Below are 17,231 nucleotides of genomic sequence, written 5' to 3'. Positions count from 1 at the left end.
AGGCTTGATCATTCACACTAGGAAATATTTCAGGGTAACAAGGACCCTGAAGCTGAAAAGAAGATACATATCCGCCAAGGTTAACCTTTATCCAAGGTACAGAAGGTTAACCTTTCTCAACACAGGTCTCAATGAAAAAGTTTTCAGTTTAGACAAAGACCACAGGGCACATACATAACTCACGACATGAGAGATTGCAATAACATATATCATGTGCCACAAGTTTTACACACACTATAGCAGAAGTAACTAATTCCTTAATTTAGTGTCTGATTAAGAGGCTACTCCACAATCACCGGATACAAGCTTGCTTCAAGATAATTAGGATTTGGGATTAGACGCAGCCAAATCAGAGCAGAGCTTTTCCTGCTGCTGGAAGTGTTGCTCATACTGAGCGATTAACTGCAAACACAAGATGGAATCACGAAGATGAAACAATAGCACATGGTCAAAGTATCATTCAAGTGCTTCTCGATTTTGTTTTTACCTCTTGCTTCTTCTTTTCAAGTTCACTCTTAGATGTAAAATAACCAAATATAAGAGAACCTTGATTATAAAAAAAAAAATCTCAATAATTTGACTCGTGGATGAAAAATGAAGGGAAAAAATCTGTAAATTTCTGTGTCTATACCTAAGCCATATCCCGCAGCTAATCCTAGACCATGAGTTAACATCCAGGGCCAAAGCCTCGTTCCAGTGAATCTGTTCAGAGCTACAATTACAAGTGACAAAATATAAAATAAAAAGATTTTTATCCGAATACATATACACGGACACCAACGGTCTGGAATCTGACGGATTTTTTTAGAGCGAAAAAAGAGGTTATTGGTACCTGGATGATCTGGATGTGAACAGAAATTGCGGCGAGACCCCATCGCTCTCGATTTTTGATGTACCTGACGTCAATACCCAATCGAAGAAGAAAGAGATTTTAGAAATCGCGGCGAGATCCAAACGCGTAAAGAAAGGGAGAGAAAAAAAAAAATTGATGATCATAATCAGATCTCCGATGTACCTGCGCGATGACCGATCTTACATTCGGTGCCATGTCGGAGATTATACACTCTCCTGAGTTCGATGGTCCAATGGGCTCCGTTTTCTTTTATTAGTGTCCTCCGAGCTTTTCGGCTTCCCGGTTTTGTCAAAATTGAACTGTTAAACTTGTGGAAAAAAATAAATCTATATATACATTTTTGGAAATTGACTGCACCGTTTGAAGCATTATGATTTGTTATGTAACCAAACAAAGATGCATTTTACGGAAATATGATTTTTGGTTTCAGAATCGAAGATGATCAAGCCATCTGACATTACAATCTGCTTAGAATGTTTTAGAGAGAAAATATTCTATTTTTAAAAAACCATATAAACCGGCCAACCAAAGAAGAAACAAAACTTATACAGTACGTATATGGATCTATCAGTGGGTAAGTCTCTGAACCTCTTCCTCCTGATTGCTATCTAAAGTTTCAAGCAGAAGTGGTGGCGCGTGCTGAGCATTCCCTTGATTCTCCTCTGAGTCTTGACAGAAGGAGAGAATGATTGTGTCTATCGACATCTCAACCACCGCAAAGAAAAGTGTTGCCACAATATACCCCAATGCCCAACATGCCTGTGCATAGAGACAGTCCCAAGCAAACCTATTTAAGCTCAAAACAAACATCTGTCTTTGTATTTACAATTGAGTCTAGAGAGCAAGGAAAATGATTTTACCAAAACAGGTAATAGCGGGGATGAGACTTTGTTGTGAGAAGACCGATATCTGTGCGAATCCAACATCAAGAAGCCAAAGAGAGCACTGAAGAGACTCACACAAAGCTTTCCTAGAAACAGTATTACATCTCCTATCACATTAACTTTCCCTATCCTCAGAATGTTGCTTATGATCAGCTCTGTCGCTATTGCAGACGATTTGCAGAAGCTTTTCCCTGTTATAGCAATCTGAAAAGACACCGAGAGACAGAGTAAACTATCAAGATTTTTGTTCAAAGAAATGGGCTTGTTTTGCTGAACGAAGGAGATTTTCTGTTACCATTATGTAGGCATTACGGTTAACCGATTTGATGGTCCACTCCACGCTTTTGAGACAACCACGTGAAGTGTAATGAGCCATTCTCCAAAACCAGTGATCAGGTGTGGTCCCGCTTACTTTTGTTCTACGACGAATTGCTTCGAGAATGAACCGAACAGACTCAACAAAAGAGACAATGAGTGAACCAAGAGCCACAGATCCTAGGTTGTAGCGTGCAAGCCGCTTCATTGAGGCAAAAACAGGAAGAAACGGTATCTCTGGCTGCATTGTTCAACCATAAAACCTCAATCAATACATAATAATAATCTACAGTTTCGTATATTTCGACAACACTTCCCCTGTAGCTATGGCTGAGGAAGTCATCTGACAAAGGCTTCCTTCAAAACCACGTAACCTTTACCATATTCCAACTGCTGAGATTTGTTTTTAACTTTTTCTTTTCTTGGTATTCTCTGTTTGTTACTTTCCTGAAACAGTGCAAATTCTTAAGAAGTTTCTATACTGAAACACTAGTCATTTAACACCAGAATCTTCTAAAAAAATCTGCAGCTTTCTTACAAAGCTAAATCAGAATATAAAAGTCTAAATCACAGCACTTAAAGTAAGAGCCAAGTTGATTCATTCGATCCTGTACAACAATAAGAGCCACGCCAAAATTTTCCTTAAGTTATATTAGGATACAACGATTATACTAACACAACAAACCATTAATTTACATATCCTAGTATTTTAGTTTTTTTTGTTGGGTCAAAAAATAATAATGTTTTTTAAGTATGGAAGTGAAAAAATTGATACAGAAATAAATCTAGACCTTATTCGAATAGTTCGTAAAAGTAGAGGGATCTGTTTGCAATTTTTCAAAATTTTAGATCCTGAGTTCTGCAATATAAATAAAGAACAAAAAAAATACGATCACAGGGAAATTTCGAGACAAAAATGGTGTTGAATAGTCAAGTCGATTGGTGGAGACAACAGTTAATCTGTCGTAAGGGATATGGTGCATATATACATATGCTATATATACATAAATTATGTTAAAAATTACACAAATCACATTACACCAATTATAGGATAGAATTCTCTGTCCCGCTAAAGCTCTCCACAACATTATCAATATCCATAAATACGTACTTGCAAGAAAAAGAATGACCAATCCAGCATCAAAAGCGAAATTCATAACATTGACAAGAGATCACAATCAGAGACAAGTTCAATCTCAATTGTGTAGTGAACAGCAATCATAGTTTTTATTTGTTGTACACAGAATAACGAGTAGAAATAAGATACAAACTCTGTTCTTCAGGATTCATTCATTCTTTGTCGGGTCCAACCATAAAATCATGATACGCCTTAGCTACCTAAAATCAGAGAAACACACAGATGTAGATTCTAGTTTAGAATTTGTTTGTTTAATCAAAACCAAAAAAAGAAAACAAATTCATACCAGTTCCTCATGACGAATTAACCGGAGTTTCTCTTCTTCCATACTTTTCAGCAACATTGGTTCAAGCGCAATGAATTCTGAGGTATGAAAAAATACAAAAAGAAGCAATCACAAATTTGTTATAGAAAGAAGAAAAAAAAGAGAATAATAATTTCAAAATCGAATAAACTCGAATTACCCAAAGCAGAGCCAATGAAAAATCCAAGAACAATGGATGTACCAAAACCAATCTTCTTCAAGACGCCAGCGGCGACAACTTTTACCCTGCCTCCATTCGTCTCTGCAACTGAAATAAACAGTAAGGATTAGAGCGAAAAACGACGAAATCCCACGCTCTGGTATTGTGGCGTCACTCCATCGATCTGGATTTTTTTAGAGCGAAAAAAGAGGTTATTGGCACCTGGATGTGAACAGAAATTGCGGCGAGACCCCATCGCTCTCGATTTTTGATGCACCTGACGTCAATACCCAATCGAAGAAGAAAGAGATTATAGAAATCGCGGCGAGATCCAAACGCATAAAGAAAGGGAGAGAAAAACAAAAATTGATGATCAGAATCAGATCTCCGATGTACCTGCGCGATGACCGATCTTACATTCGGTGGCATGTCGGAGATTAGGGTTTGCTACTCGGTTGTCTCTCTCTCGTCTCATCGAATGGGTAATATACATGTATTATAATTATACATGGGAAATTAGGGTTTGCTACTCGGTTGTCTCTCTCTCTCTCGTCTCTTGCAGATACCTCCTTGTACGTTTTCCACGCCGGCATCACACTCATATACACATTGGTCTACGTTGATGATATTATCGTCACAGGAAATTAAATGACTCCACCAAGGTACAAGAGTTCATAGAAGTCTTGAGCGGTAGATTCTCATTAGTTACTTATTGGGAGTAGAGGCAACAAGATCGAATGCTGAGATGCTGTTAAATCCACGTAAATACATCACGGACCTCCTTCATCGGACCAACATGGCAACAACCAAACCCGTCTCCGCTCCAATGGTGACCAATGATCGTCTTCAGCTCAATTCGGGTACACCTCTTCCAGGAGGGTCATAATATCGTATTGTTGTTGGCAGCTTGCAATACCTCCACTTCACACGTCTTGACATTGTATTTGCGGTGAATAAACTGTCACTGTGTATGCATTATCCTACTGATTTACATTGGATGGCTGTGAAACGATTTCTTAGGTATCTTGCGGGAACATGGGACAGAGGTATTTTTCTTCGCGGAGACAATGAAGTAGCTGTTCAAGCGTTTTCCAACACCGATTCGGCTGGAGATAAAGACAACTATCAGTCCACGGGGGCGTACGTACATTGTTTATCTTGGTTCTCATCCCGTGTCTTAGTCGTCGAAGAAGCTAAAGACGGTAGCACGGTCGTCGACAGAAGCGAAGTACCGTGATGTTACAGACACAGCTTCAGAGCTTTGTTGGGTAGCTTCGGCTACGAGTCAACAACCCAACCGGTCATCTATTGTGACAACATTGGCGCCACTTATTTGAGTGCTAATCTAGTTTTCCATTCAATTATGAAGCATCTGGCGTTAGACTATCATTTCATACGGGAGCTTGTTCAAGCTGGATCTCTTCGAGTTTGCCATGTTTCGTCGAAAGATCAACTAGTTGATGCCTTGATCAAACCTATTTCAGGCTCGCTTCTTGAGTCGAATTCTTCCAAAATTATACTCTATAACGGTCGTTCATCTTGCGGAGGCGTGAAGAGATAATACGATATCTTTCGAATAATCTAGTTGTTAGCACATTTGTTAGTATATTCCTTAGAGATCTTCTATATAGATCTCAACTTAGATTATATTGCTAGCCTATATAATTTTTGTATGTTGTAACATACTAGAATTTAACCCGCGGTATACCGCGGGGCTATATTTTTTTAAAAAATGTAATGTTATTTTTTAAAAGACTAACTGAAGATATATCATATTAATTTGTATTTTAAAATGTAGATATCTATTTATCAATTTTTTAAGTATAAATACGAAAACATACATTTTTTTTTAAGTAACGATGTATGGTGGATTTTAAAATTTTGAATATTTTACTCTGCAGTATACCGTGGGTCGGGTTTTTTATAACTGAAAATTTTAAATTTATGTTGGATTTCTTTTGTTAATATTGTTTCTTTTGTTTTGTGTTTAAGATTGTATAATTGTATTTTTATTGTTAATTTTAGGATTTCATCCGTGATATACCGTTATTTATTAATATCGACCCAAACCCGTCATCCCATATAAACCCGTCTATATTATCTCGTTAGCTAAATTATTAGTATTAGTATTATAAAATCCAAGAAAATAAATTATTATTGTTATAAAATCTAATAATTTTAGGATCTCACCCGTAGTATACCGTTATTTGAACGATTTTAAATTTATACTACTAATATATATTTTAAATTTATCATATAAAGTATATGATTTCAAGTTTTTTGTGTTTTTTTTTATTTAAATAAAACAACGGCTTAAATGATGATAGATATAGTTCTTTTCCTGTATGTGTATTTGATTTTTCTATGTGAATATTTTGATTATTATAAAATAGTATTTTTATTGCTATGCAAAATGTTAATATAAATATTTGCTATAAATTTTTTTGAAGATATATAGAAAGATTGTGTAAATATTTTTAGAAACAAATTAGGCAAGATATTGTTTGGTTAATATCTTTTATTTAAATTTTGTAAAATTAATAATAAATGCCAATGGCATTCTTTGTAAATACTACCTAACCCTAGGATTTATTTGCTAAAAGTCATCCAAAAATGTATATATAGATTACTCATTCAATCAAGCATCTTCTCTATACAAGTGACATTTTTTCTCTTGAAATAGTGCTCGACTTTTGCCATTGATCTAACACGACTTTCTTTTTTCTGAAGTCGTGCTCGATTTTTTCTATTGAACATGTAGAATTAGGTAAAGAACTAACTTGATATTATTGATTCCCAAACTATATATGGTATTTATACAAGATGATCTCAACAAGAGATAAACATAAAATCCTAACTATAGGAACTAGAATTTATCCTAATAATATATGATATTATCTCAAGACTCCCCCTCACGTTGGAGTGTGAAGGTTCTGAACACCCAACTTGGACATAAGATAAAGGAACTGAGAACAATCGAGTGCCTTAGTAAATATATCCGCTAACTGTTCAGTAGTACGAACATGATGTGTGGTGATAATGACGTCACGGACCGCATCACAAACAGAATGACAATCAGACTCAATGTGCTTGGTACGCTCATGGAACACTGGATTAGCAGCGATATGAAGAGCAGCTTTGTTATCACAAAATAAACGGGCCGGCGCAGACTGTTCAATGCCTAATTCTTTCAACAACTTTCGTAGCCATTTAATTTCCTGAAGAGCAACAGACATAGCTCTATATTCGGCTTCTGCGGAAGAGTGAGAGACTGTATCTTGCTTCTTCGTTTTCCAAGAAATAGGCGAATCACCGTAGACCGTCGAGTTAAAGGACATGTTTGAAAATCAGAATCACAATAAACTTCGAGCTGTAAATCTTGGTCTGCTTTCAGCAAGATGCCTTAACCTGGCGAGCCTTTCAAAAACCGAACAATACTCATTATAGCATCCAAATGAGCCTCCCGAGGAGCTTGCATGAATTGAGATAAAACATGTACCGAATAGCTTAACTCTGATACCATGTAAAATTAGGTAAAGAACTATATTATTGATTCTCAAACTATGGTATTTATACAAGATGATCTCAACAAGAGATAAACATAAGATCCTAAACTATAGGAACTAGACTTTATCCTAATATTATATGATATTATCTCAATAGAACACACGACTTTTTTCTCTTGTAGTTGGGCTCAACTTCTGCCATTGATCAAACAAGAGTCTTCTTTTTTTATATTCGAACAGTATTCGCCGAATGCTACTTCATCAAAGTCTTGTACATTGCTTAAAAAGAGAAACTCAAGTGGACGAGTAGAGGCGATGGAGTCTTGATTAAAAGGCTATTTATAAGTCTTATTATTAATCGAGCAGTCAGAACTGGACAAGTGTTTCCGTAGATGAAATGGGAAGAGAAACAATAGTGTTCAAAATGATAGAAAAGATGGATGCCCAATACATGAATGCAAGGAAGATTAAGAGTCAAGGCAAAGTTCGCTGAAAGAATTGGGTATTTCTAAGAACATGTATGTGTTACTACCTATGCAATCCTCAGTCTCAACCAAGGTACAGAAGGTTAACCTTTCTACACACAAGTCGCAAAGAAAAAAATTCAGTTTAGACAGAGACCACAGGACACAGAACTCACGACATGAGAGATTGCAATAACATATACCATGTGCGACAAGTTTTACACACACTATAGCAAACGTAACTAATTCTTAAATTTAGTGTCTGATCACTAGGCTACTTCACAATCACCGGATACAAAAGTAATTCCTTAATTTATTGTCTGATCACTAGGCAAGACCACAATAACCACATAAAAGCTTGCATCAAGATAATTAGAATCTAGGATCAGACGCTGCCAAATCTAACCAGCGCTTTTCTCTTCGCTGGAAGTATTCCTCATTCTCCTTAAGTGCCTGAAAACACAAGATGGAATGATGAAGATGAAACAATAACAAATGGTCAGAGTGTCATTCAAGTGCTTCTCGATTTTGTTTTTACCTTTTGCCGCTTCTCCTTAAGTTCCGATATAACATAGGCTGACAGATAATGACCTTGATACAAAAATATAAAATAAAATACAAGCTGATTAATTCAACTTTTCAATTACGAGCAAAAATCTCTCACAATAATTTGACTCGTGGATGAAAAATTAAGGGAAAAAAATCTGTAAATTTCTCTGTCCATACCTAAGCCATATCCCGCAGCTAATCCTAGACCATGAGTTAACAACCACGGCCAAAGCCTCGTTCCAGTGAATCTGTTCAGAGCTACAATTACAAGTGACAAAATATAAAATAAAATGATTTTTATCCGAATACATATACACGGACACCAACGGTCTGGAATCTGAAGTTATTGGTACCTGGATGATCTGGATGTGAACAGAAATTGCGGCGAGACCCCATCGCTCTCGATTTTTGATGTACCTGACGTCAATACCCAATCGAAGAAGAAAGAGATTTTAGAAATCGCGGCGAGATCCAAACGCGTAAAGAAAGGGAGAGAAAAAAAAAAATTGATGATCATAATCAGATCTCCGATGTACCTGCGCGATGACCGATCTTACATTCGGTGCCATGTCGGAGATTATACACTCTCCTGAGTTCGATGGTCCAATGGGCTCCGTTTTCTTTTATTAGTGTCCTCCGAGCTTTTCGGCTTCCCGGTTTTGTCAAAATTGAACTGTTAAACTTGTGGAAAAAAATAAATCTATATATACATTTTTGGAAATTGACTGCACCGTTTGAAGCATTATGATTTGTTATGTAACCAAACAAAGATGCATTTTACGGAAATATGATTTTTGGTTTCAGAATCGAAGATGATCAAGCCATCTGACATTACAATCTGCTTAGAATGTTTTAGAGAGAAAATATTCTATTTTTAAAAAACCATATAAACCGGCCAACCAAAGAAGAAACAAAACTTATACAGTACGTATATGGATCTATCAGTGGGTAAGTCTCTGAACCTCTTCCTCCTGATTGCTATCTAAAGTTTCAAGCAGAAGTGGTGGCGCGTGCTGAGCATTCCCTTGATTCTCCTCTGAGTCTTGACAGAAGGAGAGAATGATTGTGTCTATCGACATCTCAACCACCGCAAAGAAAAGTGTTGCCACAATATACCCCAATGCCCAACATGCCTGTGCATAGAGACAGTCCCAAGCAAACCTATTTAAGCTCAAAACAAACATCTGTCTTTGTATTTACAATTGAGTCTAGAGAGCAAGGAAAATGATTTTACCAAAACAGGTAATAGCGGGGATGAGACTTTGTTGTGAGAAGACCGATATCTGTGCGAATCCAACATCAAGAAGCCAAAGAGAGCACTGAAGAGACTCACACAAAGCTTTCCTAGAAACAGTATTACATCTCCTATCACATTAACTTTCCCTATCCTCAGAATGTTGCTTATGATCAGCTCTGTCGCTATTGCAGACGATTTGCAGAAGCTTTTCCCTGTTATAGCAATCTGAAAAAACACCGAGAGACAGAGTAAACTATCAAGATTTTTGTTCAAAGAAATGGGCTTGTTTTGCTGAACGAAGGAGATTTTCTGTTACCATTATGTAGGCATTACGGTTAACCGATTTGATGGTCCACTCCACGCTTTTGAGACAACCACGTGAAGTGTAATGAGCCATTCTCCAAAACCAGTGATCAGGTGTGGTCCCGCTTACTTTTGTTCTACGACGAATTGCTTCGAGAATGACCCGAACAGACTCAACAAAAGAGACAATGAGTGAACCAAGAGCCACAGATCCTAGGTTGTAGCGTGCAAGCCGCTTCATTGAGGCAAAAACAGGAAGAAACGGTATCTCTGGCTGCATTGTTCAACCATAAAACCCCAATCAATACATAATAATAATTGACAGTTTCATATACTTGCTCAGAATTGTTAGCTTACCGATGCTTCCCCTTGAGCCCAATAATAGGAGGCAACAGAGCCAGCAATCACTGTCGCGGAAGATGCAATGAAGAACTGTGTAGCCCAATAGCAACCAAACAGGTGGAAGAATATAGCAATGGTGATGTGAGGAGTGTAACGTATGCTGTAACCGCAACAACGGTCACAATTCACTTTCTTTAACACGAGATCATATGCGCAGCAGTTAGTGTTGTTGCAGTTGTTCTGAACAACTTGACCAGAGCTGAATAAATGGAGAGCCGCTGATAACCAGAACATATAGAATATCGCGAGCATCGCGAACGGTATAGCCGGGAATATAATAAGCGCTTGAACTTCTCCAATTACTTTAGCAGCTACCTGGATTTCACGAGTATACAGCAAAATGACCTTTCTAGCACAAACCAAACTGGTAACCACACTACTAAGAAAGTAAAACTCGCCTTGAGGACTGATGTTGCCATGAGAATTCGGCGGATAATGGCGATTGAAGTGAGAATAGCAATAACTGAGATAAAAGTCATCAGAATGGCGACTCCACGAACATGAGTCAGCTCCTGGGAAGAAGCAAATGCCAATAAGCTTGGAAGAAACTGGGACTAATGGTCTCATAATTAAGTGAACATGAAAGCAGCGTACGCAGAAAATGTAAACTTACTCGACCATACACATGAAAGTATGGGTCATGCTCACCAATAATAGGTGTTACAGCATCATTCCCAATCCATCCAGCTACAAAAGAAATAAAAGTGGAATAAGTATATTGATTCCATATGACTTGAAACATAGAGACATACAATAGAAATTTGATTTCCTAACCAACCTTTTAAGTAATAGAACATTGTCACTGATATTAAGAGCATGTTGAAAAGGACAACAGTTATCCAGGGCATGGCGGCAACAAAATGTCGAATAAGAAGCAGCCAGATAATGGATAGAAACAGTGGGACAAGGCCTCCACAAACGATCAATACTGGCCATGACTTCCCAATATCAGCCACATAACGCTGCGATTGACAACCAACAAAAAGCTTAGAGCATTCTTCAAAGTCATCATTTTACAAGGAAATGTTTACATGTCAATAGAGAAGAGGATCATTCTAACCTTTAGAACTGAGGCACGAGAATTCATTGACCTTCTAATTGATTTGTCTATGATCATGTCCTCTTGAATATTCACACCACCCATCTGCTGCCAGTGGCGTAAGGATGAGTTTGAAGCACGAGCAATATATTGGCAGCTCCAATAAACTAAAGAATCAAAAGAACAAACCTTGTTACAAACAGGCAATAGAATAGAAAATAAGACTAAGCTTTGTGCATATATAATGCAGTCTTACCATTCACACTAGGGAATATTACAGGGTAACAAGGACCCTGAAGCTGAAGAGAAGAATTCCTCATTTCAGGAGTAAGAAACTCAAAGTAATCGTAATTCCTATCGATCCAATCATTCATCTTGAGACGAATCTCACCATCAGGATAGTCACAGACCCAGTTGAGAGTATCATCAGTTGGTGCAGGACAATCCAAGAGACAAATAGTTCTAGCATTAGCCAATTTAAGTTCCCCATCTTTCAAACCACTTTCATAAACTTGGTTAGGGTTTAACCAATATCTAATCTCAAGTTGAGTAAGGTCACGGTGACGATGCTTGCTACCACACACATTCCCTTCATAGTCCAATCCATAAGTGAGTCTGCAATAACAACAATTCATATAAGACATCACCACTCAAAACGATTTTTGATTAACAGAACACAAATTCACAGAACAATTAGCACAACTACGTTCTTTAAACTGTGTTCACACCAAATCTCTTTCCTAAAGAACACCAAGAAGAAGAAAAATAGGAACTTTAACCCCTACAAATAGAACGATAAAGGTACAAACTTTGGTATAATAAAAGGCAAAATCCATGGAAGAAGAATTGAAAACCCCATTAGAGGTTCGAGGAAGCTTTGTTTGTCCAAAGAGATTTGGAGCAAAATCCAACGAATATTTACCTTAAGGGGTTGCCTTGGTTGAAACCAAAGCTGGAATTGACAATCATTGAAACCCAAAAGGCAATGAAGATGACAAGAAACGTAATATCTCTGCACTTTCTATTGTGCTTGATGATCCCATCATTTGGAGCACTCCCATCACTTGAAGTATATCTTCCAATCACAGCTCCCAAAGGTCCTCTCATCTTTGCCACAGCTATGTCTCTTCTTCACAGTCTGAAAAACCCTCGAGGTCAAAAATAGGAATTTCGGAGAGAACAACTTTTTTTTACTAAAGAGTGTCTTCTCTTTCTCTCTCTCTGTGTTCATTGTTCAAGAAGAGTGTGAAAGCATTGGGAGGGTATTTATGTCTTTGTCTAATTTTAAAGTGATTTTTTCTTTTTGGTAAAAGATATAATTAAATGCCATGGTTTCTGTTCAATCTTATATCATCCGTGGAACATGAAAAGAATCCATGTCTGGTTTTGATGGGCTTTGAGATTTTTTTAACCATTTTTAAATGGTTCCTTAATCCTTATTATTAAACCTATTTTAAAATGTTTGTTCTTCTTTTTTTGTATAGATTTTAAAATCAAACTTTTTTTGTTCTTATTCTCACTGTGAGATCTGCAACTGTAACGCCATCCACTTCATTAAAAATACAATGATTCCACTTTTTCTTTGTTGTATTATTAAAACATGACTAAATAGGACCACAGTTATGTGTACAAATTGATGACAAAAAGAAAACAGCTTTTTATTCATGTTTTATTAAAAGTTTAAATCAATCTGGTGATAAAGAACTGAATGTGGTGTGAAACCTTCGTTGTGAGGAAATTTTGTTGTCTTTGTAGTTTTATTTTTTGTTAATCTCTCACAAAAATTCTTGCAAAGGGGGAGGAAAATTTTTGATAACCTTCCCAAAAGTAGGTTTTAGTGATATTTAATAACCTTTCTAAGTACTTCCTCCGTTTCAAAATATAAGTTGTTTTGGAGAAACTTTTTTGTTTCAAAATATAAGTCATTTTCAAGTTTCTATGCAAATTATATATTACTTTAATATTTTTTTATTATTTTTATTATGCAGTCTTTTTTATGATTGGTTGAACTTTTAAAAAGTAGATCTTCTTAATCGGCGTGTTTTTAGTTAAAACGCTTTATATTTTGAAATGGAGGGAATATTATTTATTTTGTATTTGAAAAATCAACTCTTCGAGAATTGAGGAAAGGCAGCAGAAAAAAGCATGGGCCAGCACCTTGTTTTTTTCGATTTTTTATAAAAATATTTATTGCTCTGTTTTTCGTTATAATTTTTATATATTTAATTTATCTTTCTGCGTAGAAAAGAATTACTTCATTGACGAAATAAAGGTAAGAATTATTTCAAGTTACGTGTAGAGAGACTGACAGTGACAGATGTGTATGTCGTTCTTTCTCTACCAAAGCTAGCATATAACATTACATTTATATACTAATCTTTGTTTTGTGAAGCTTTGATCTGATAATTGTATTGACAAATGAACTTGTGAAAATGTTATTTCCATTAATTAATATAGATTCTGCAAAACTCTTTAACTTGTCGAGTTCATAGATAAATGAGAAACCAGTTCGTTAAATAATATTAAGCATAAAATTATTTAGCAATAAAAGAAAAACGAAGGAACATTGCCCAATTAAAACAAGGGCAAGTTCATAAACAAGCAAAGAATTGAAATCAGCCCCATTCGTAAAAAAAAAGAAACGTTGCGTTTTGACCAGAGCACGACTTAGTTTTGTAGTTAAACGAACTGGCGTCCTCGAGAAGAGAAGGTTTGGCCAAACCACCAAGAAGAAGGAACAACGTTCAAAAACGTCTGCGTTTTGCTGTCAGTCAGAGTAACTTTGAAGGAGAGTCTCTGTCCCCGGAGATCGCCGGAGCTCTGCCAGTTGGCACCCCAATTACGGGTCATCTGAAGCCAAGTCTTTCCCTTTGAGCCTCTTACCGCTACCGCTCTCACCGAGCCGCCACCGCCAACGTTTGAGATCATTACCATATTGAAGTTACCTTGCCCTCTCATCGTGAACCTCACGCCTCCTCTTCTTTTGCATCCCACCCTATTATATATATATATGTAAACATTACATTACAAAATTATTAGATAATTTGCATATATTACTTTGTGCTATGTTTTTATGTAACCTAAGTGTTTAAACCTTTTTTCCAGATTCGTTTGAAGGATTGGTTGTTTTGTTGTTTTGTTTTTCTATTTGCGATCGTATGTATACAATTATACATACATGTTACTTATAATGTGATGCTGATGTATTGTAAACGGCAATGCTAAACTTCAATGATATTTTCCTTACAAATGTTGCTTTAATGATCTAGCTAGTGATCATTTTGATTCAAGCAGTATCCCAAATTTTACCAAGCAAATTGATCAAGTTTAAACCTCTTACCATGGATTATAGACAAAACAATAATGTTAATAACTTAAAATAATGATAGGGTTGTTAGTTGTATAATGTCCTCTACCTTACATTTTAAAAAGAAAAACTCCAAAACATATACTCTCTCCGTTTCATAATATAAGTCGTTTTAGTTTTAAGCACGCAGATTAAGAAGATCTGCTTTTAAAAAGTTCAACCAATCATAAAAAAGACTGCATAATATAAAAAATTATAAAATATTAAAATAATATATAATTTGCATAGAAATTTGAAAACGACTTATATTGTGAAACAAAAAATTTTCTCCAAAACGACTTATATTATGAAACGGAGGGAGTATAATTTAATATATAATTTCAGTTTAACTTGTCAAAAAGATAAAAACTGTATGCTTTAAATAGCAATGGAGTCTTATAGCATTGAATACGTTACCGGCGATAGAAGACAGGGACGATGCCTTCATTGCCGCGACGGGCGATTCGGAAGAAAGCTGGGGAGGACATGTCAAAGTGATGGCGAGGGAGATTGCACCAACCATTATTGTTGTTCGACGGACAAAAGTTTGTAGCCGTCACCCTCACGGTGGCTCCTCGGAGACACCACTTAGGATCCGCAGGAAAGTCGCACCTCACCTGGTAGCACCCACCGCAAGACTCGCCGCTTCTGAATAACGCACCGCTTAGCGCCGCCGTGTGGGCTCCGAATCCGGCGTGGTACGGATTGTCATACCCACAAGCTCCTCCTGTAAAATTGTATTTAAATTTTATAGTTGACTATACAAAAACTAAAGTAACAAACAAAAAAACTTATATTAAACTAAAGTTTAATGGACTATATATTTACCAAGTGAAGCAGGGCTATCATTAACACCATAATACGTTGCATGAGCTCTTATCCAACCGTTAGAACACATCCCCACACTTAACGTACCAACCAAGAGAATAACCGTTACCAAATATTTTCCTTTCATATCCATAGATAATTTTATTTTAGGTAAGTATTTATTTCTCGTGATGAAACAAAGAGAGGTCGAAAACAGAAAGCTTTGAGTTCACAAGTGATTGCTTGAAGAAGAAGGAAGACATTTTGACTCGTTTTATAAAGATCTATAATAAGTATTAACGCGTTTTGTCGGTGATTATTACGACTTATTTCACTTACATGCACCACAATCTCATGCATGTGTTCGTTATCTTTCTTAGTTGGATCCTTCTTCCTTTTTATTGCTCTTGAAAATTCTCTAATAATTGAATATAGGTCTAAACACAAGGGAACATTATTTCCTAGTTGAAATATTAAAACACTTTAATGTCATATAGCTATCTTTGGTGAAGTACGTAGTTCGAATTTTTTGTTTGATATGTTCATAGAACAATATTAAGTAACAACATTTTATTTTTTGAGGAGAATTACCCATAATAACCAAATAATATTTGAAATACTACAAGATAATGATATATTTAGCTCTATATTTGGTTAGAAATTGAAGTGTCTTGTAATGTGACTGTAACTAACATTTGGTTCAGATCTTTCAAGTTAGAGGAGAAAAAATGTGTTAATGAAAGAGATTGGTATAATTGACAAACGTTTTTGATATCTAGCTGTATATTTAGTTCAGGTTTTTGTATCTTAGTTACTCGGTGCTATCAAAGGTTGCGATCTAACTGCATATTTCAAAATTATAGTTTCCTAAGTTTTAGTCTACTGAATTATTTAATGCGAATTCGCTTAAAAGATGACCTGTGTAATCCGAGACTAAACATGGGAATCCAATTAAAATGATTTGGAAAGGAAACGCGTTTTCTCATGATCTTTTAGTACATGGTAGATAGTATATACACTTACACTAGATTTTAACCCGCGGTATACCGCGGAATAATTTAATTTTAAAGTTAGTATAAAAACATTTTGTAAATTGTATCTCCTTATAACATATTTATTTATATTATAGTTTACAATTGTTATTAAGTAACGGTATACCACGAGTCCACGAGACAATTATTAATAAACTGAGGATTTAACCCGTATTAAAGCAGTATATAAATATTGATTCAAATTCTTCCGCCATATAAATTCTTTCCGAAATATAACTCGTTCCGTAATTTCTTAATCCGTCCCGTGATTTGTTTTTATTTTAAAATTTAATGATTATTTATTATATATAAAAGTTTACAAATCATATCATTCTTTAAGACATTTATATTTTAATAAACTGAAGATTTAATATGTATTAAAGCGGCGTGTTAATGATATTTAAAATTTTATAAATATTGTTATTAAGTAACATTATACCACGAGACAATTTTTGGTTTTATACAATCTTTTCTAAATGAAACTGATTTAATATGTCTAATATTGGTGGTATTAAAAAAATAAGGATTTAATCTGTATTATATGATGATTCAAAATAGTTAAAAACAAATCAAACAAAGATGATAGGAGAATCATAATTCTAAATCTTAATCAAATCTTCTAAATATCTAAATTATTAAATATGGAATATCCGGTGTATGAGTTGGGTTAAATATAACCCGACCCAACAATTTTTTTGTGAAGGATTTAAAAAACGGGTCGGATATCCGATTAACCCAGAAGCATTTTTACCCACCCGTCACCAAAGTGTTGCAAAAATACTAGTATAGATAATTGGATTAGAAATCGAAAACACACATATGATATAATAATAGATAGATATATAGAACATGTCCTATGCAGTACACAGAATGAAATAGTACGGAAGCCTACA

At 35.7% G+C, this 17,231-nt stretch overlaps 6 protein-coding genes across 7 annotated transcripts; all 6 read right to left on the bottom strand.

Annotated features, from left to right (window-relative positions):
- Nucleotides 1–90: 90 nt before the first annotated feature.
- LOC110229801 lies at nucleotides 91–1,147 on the bottom strand. 2 transcript variants are annotated; one of them, XM_021030717.1, is made up of 5 exons: nucleotides 1,016–1,147; nucleotides 842–896; nucleotides 632–712; nucleotides 488–546; nucleotides 91–402 (listed from the first exon to the last, which is right to left on the bottom strand). In XM_021030717.1, exons 1-5 carry the CDS (start codon nucleotides 1,046–1,048, stop codon nucleotides 322–324), a joined length of 309 nt encoding a protein of 102 aa, XP_020886376.1. In that variant the 5' UTR covers nucleotides 1,049–1,147; the 3' UTR covers nucleotides 91–321. The 2 variants fall into 2 exon arrangements, with proteins under 2 accessions (XP_020886376.1, XP_020886375.1); XM_021030716.1 differs by having other exon boundaries at nucleotides 96–402; nucleotides 833–896.
- Nucleotides 1,148–1,236: 89 nt separating this feature from the next.
- On the bottom strand, nucleotides 1,237–2,320 carry LOC110229799 (choline transporter-like protein 2). The gene is made up of 3 exons (XM_021030714.1): nucleotides 2,033–2,320; nucleotides 1,714–1,941; nucleotides 1,237–1,612 (listed from the first exon to the last, which is right to left on the bottom strand). Exons 1-3 carry the CDS (start codon nucleotides 2,297–2,299, stop codon nucleotides 1,421–1,423), a joined length of 687 nt encoding a protein of 228 aa, XP_020886373.1. The 5' UTR covers nucleotides 2,300–2,320; the 3' UTR covers nucleotides 1,237–1,420.
- An 826-nt stretch (nucleotides 2,321–3,146) lies between these two features.
- LOC110229800 lies at nucleotides 3,147–4,281 on the bottom strand. The gene is made up of 5 exons (XM_021030715.1): nucleotides 4,051–4,281; nucleotides 3,877–3,931; nucleotides 3,655–3,762; nucleotides 3,477–3,553; nucleotides 3,147–3,390 (listed from the first exon to the last, which is right to left on the bottom strand). The coding sequence occupies exons 1-5, from the start codon at nucleotides 4,081–4,083 to the stop codon at nucleotides 3,343–3,345; spliced, it is 321 nt and encodes a 106-aa protein (XP_020886374.1). The 5' UTR covers nucleotides 4,084–4,281; the 3' UTR covers nucleotides 3,147–3,342.
- A 3,467-nt stretch (nucleotides 4,282–7,748) lies between these two features.
- On the bottom strand, nucleotides 7,749–8,841 carry LOC110229802. The gene is made up of 5 exons (XM_021030718.1): nucleotides 8,710–8,841; nucleotides 8,527–8,590; nucleotides 8,351–8,431; nucleotides 8,163–8,215; nucleotides 7,749–8,077 (listed from the first exon to the last, which is right to left on the bottom strand). The coding sequence occupies exons 1-5, from the start codon at nucleotides 8,740–8,742 to the stop codon at nucleotides 7,997–7,999; spliced, it is 312 nt and encodes a 103-aa protein (XP_020886377.1). The 5' UTR covers nucleotides 8,743–8,841; the 3' UTR covers nucleotides 7,749–7,996.
- An 89-nt stretch (nucleotides 8,842–8,930) lies between these two features.
- On the bottom strand, nucleotides 8,931–12,375 carry LOC9319005 (choline transporter-like protein 2). Its single transcript, XM_021030707.1, has 10 exons — nucleotides 12,077–12,375; nucleotides 11,411–11,769; nucleotides 11,176–11,321; nucleotides 10,894–11,077; nucleotides 10,729–10,802; nucleotides 10,514–10,627; nucleotides 10,071–10,430; nucleotides 9,727–9,987; nucleotides 9,408–9,635; nucleotides 8,931–9,306 (listed from the first exon to the last, which is right to left on the bottom strand). The coding sequence occupies exons 1-10, from the start codon at nucleotides 12,259–12,261 to the stop codon at nucleotides 9,115–9,117; spliced, it is 2,103 nt and encodes a 700-aa protein (XP_020886366.1). The 5' UTR covers nucleotides 12,262–12,375; the 3' UTR covers nucleotides 8,931–9,114.
- A 1,202-nt stretch (nucleotides 12,376–13,577) lies between these two features.
- On the bottom strand, nucleotides 13,578–15,655 carry LOC9319004 (expansin-A12). The gene is made up of 3 exons (XM_021032886.1): nucleotides 15,329–15,655; nucleotides 14,918–15,227; nucleotides 13,578–14,149 (listed from the first exon to the last, which is right to left on the bottom strand). The coding sequence occupies exons 1-3, from the start codon at nucleotides 15,459–15,461 to the stop codon at nucleotides 13,834–13,836; spliced, it is 759 nt and encodes a 252-aa protein (XP_020888545.1). The 5' UTR covers nucleotides 15,462–15,655; the 3' UTR covers nucleotides 13,578–13,833.
- Between the last annotated feature and the right edge of the window lie 1,576 nt (nucleotides 15,656–17,231).

The sequence above is a fragment of the Arabidopsis lyrata genome, assembly GCF_000004255.2.
Source record: "Arabidopsis lyrata subsp. lyrata unplaced genomic scaffold ARALYscaffold_3, whole genome shotgun sequence".
Taxonomy (NCBI): Eukaryota; Viridiplantae; Streptophyta; class Magnoliopsida; order Brassicales; family Brassicaceae; genus Arabidopsis; species Arabidopsis lyrata.
Note: the sequence above shows the minus strand (reverse complement) of the source record. Positions and strands in the feature narration are given on the sequence as shown.

Coding starts and splice junctions, on each gene's coding strand:
- LOC110229799 (XM_021030714.1), bottom strand. CDS start 2,299: ATGCAGCCAGAGATACCGTTTCTTCCTGTTTTTGCCTCAATGAAGCGG. Junction 1,942..2,032: donor ACCGTAATGCCTACATAATG/GTAACAGAAAAT, acceptor GTGTCTTTTCAG/ATTGCTATAACAGGGAAAAG. Junction 1,613..1,713: donor CCCCGCTATTACCTGTTTTG/GTAAAATCATTT, acceptor CTCTATGCACAG/GCATGTTGGGCATTGGGGTA.
- LOC110229800 (XM_021030715.1), bottom strand. CDS start 4,083: ATGCCACCGAATGTAAGATCGGTCATCGCGCAG. Junction 3,932..4,050: donor TAAGATCGGTCATCGCGCAG/GTACATCGGAGA, acceptor TATTGACGTCAG/GTGCATCAAAAATCGAGAGC. Junction 3,763..3,876: donor CAATTTCTGTTCACATCCAG/GTGCCAATAACC, acceptor TGTTTATTTCAG/TTGCAGAGACGAATGGAGGC.
- LOC9319004 (XM_021032886.1), bottom strand. CDS start 15,461: ATGGATATGAAAGGAAAATATTTGGTAACGGTTATTCTCTTGGTTGGT. Junction 15,228..15,328: donor TGATAGCCCTGCTTCACTTG/GTAAATATATAG, acceptor ACAATTTTACAG/GAGGAGCTTGTGGGTATGAC. Junction 14,150..14,917: donor GTCCCTGTCTTCTATCGCCG/GTAACGTATTCA, acceptor TATATATAATAG/GGTGGGATGCAAAAGAAGAG.
- LOC110229801 (XM_021030716.1), bottom strand. CDS start 1,048: ATGGCACCGAATGTAAGATCGGTCATCGCGCAG. Junction 713..832: donor TTCACATCCAGATCATCCAG/GTACCAATAACC, acceptor TTGTAATTGTAG/CTCTGAACAGATTCACTGGA. Junction 403..487: donor TTGAAAAGAAGAAGCAAGAG/GTAAAAACAAAA, acceptor TTGTGTTTGCAG/TTAATCGCTCAGTATGAGCA.
- LOC110229802 (XM_021030718.1), bottom strand. CDS start 8,742: ATGGCACCGAATGTAAGATCGGTCATCGCGCAG. Junction 8,432..8,526: donor TTCACATCCAGATCATCCAG/GTACCAATAACT, acceptor TTGTAATTGTAG/CTCTGAACAGATTCACTGGA. Junction 8,078..8,162: donor TTAAGGAGAAGCGGCAAAAG/GTAAAAACAAAA, acceptor TTGTGTTTTCAG/GCACTTAAGGAGAATGAGGA.
- LOC9319005 (XM_021030707.1), bottom strand. CDS start 12,261: ATGAGAGGACCTTTGGGAGCTGTGATTGGAAGATATACTTCAAGTGAT. Junction 10,628..10,728: donor ACTTTCATGTGTATGGTCGA/GTAAGTTTACAT, acceptor GCTTCTTCCCAG/GAGCTGACTCATGTTCGTGG. Junction 10,431..10,513: donor TGGCAACATCAGTCCTCAAG/GCGAGTTTTACT, acceptor CGTGAAATCCAG/GTAGCTGCTAAAGTAATTGG.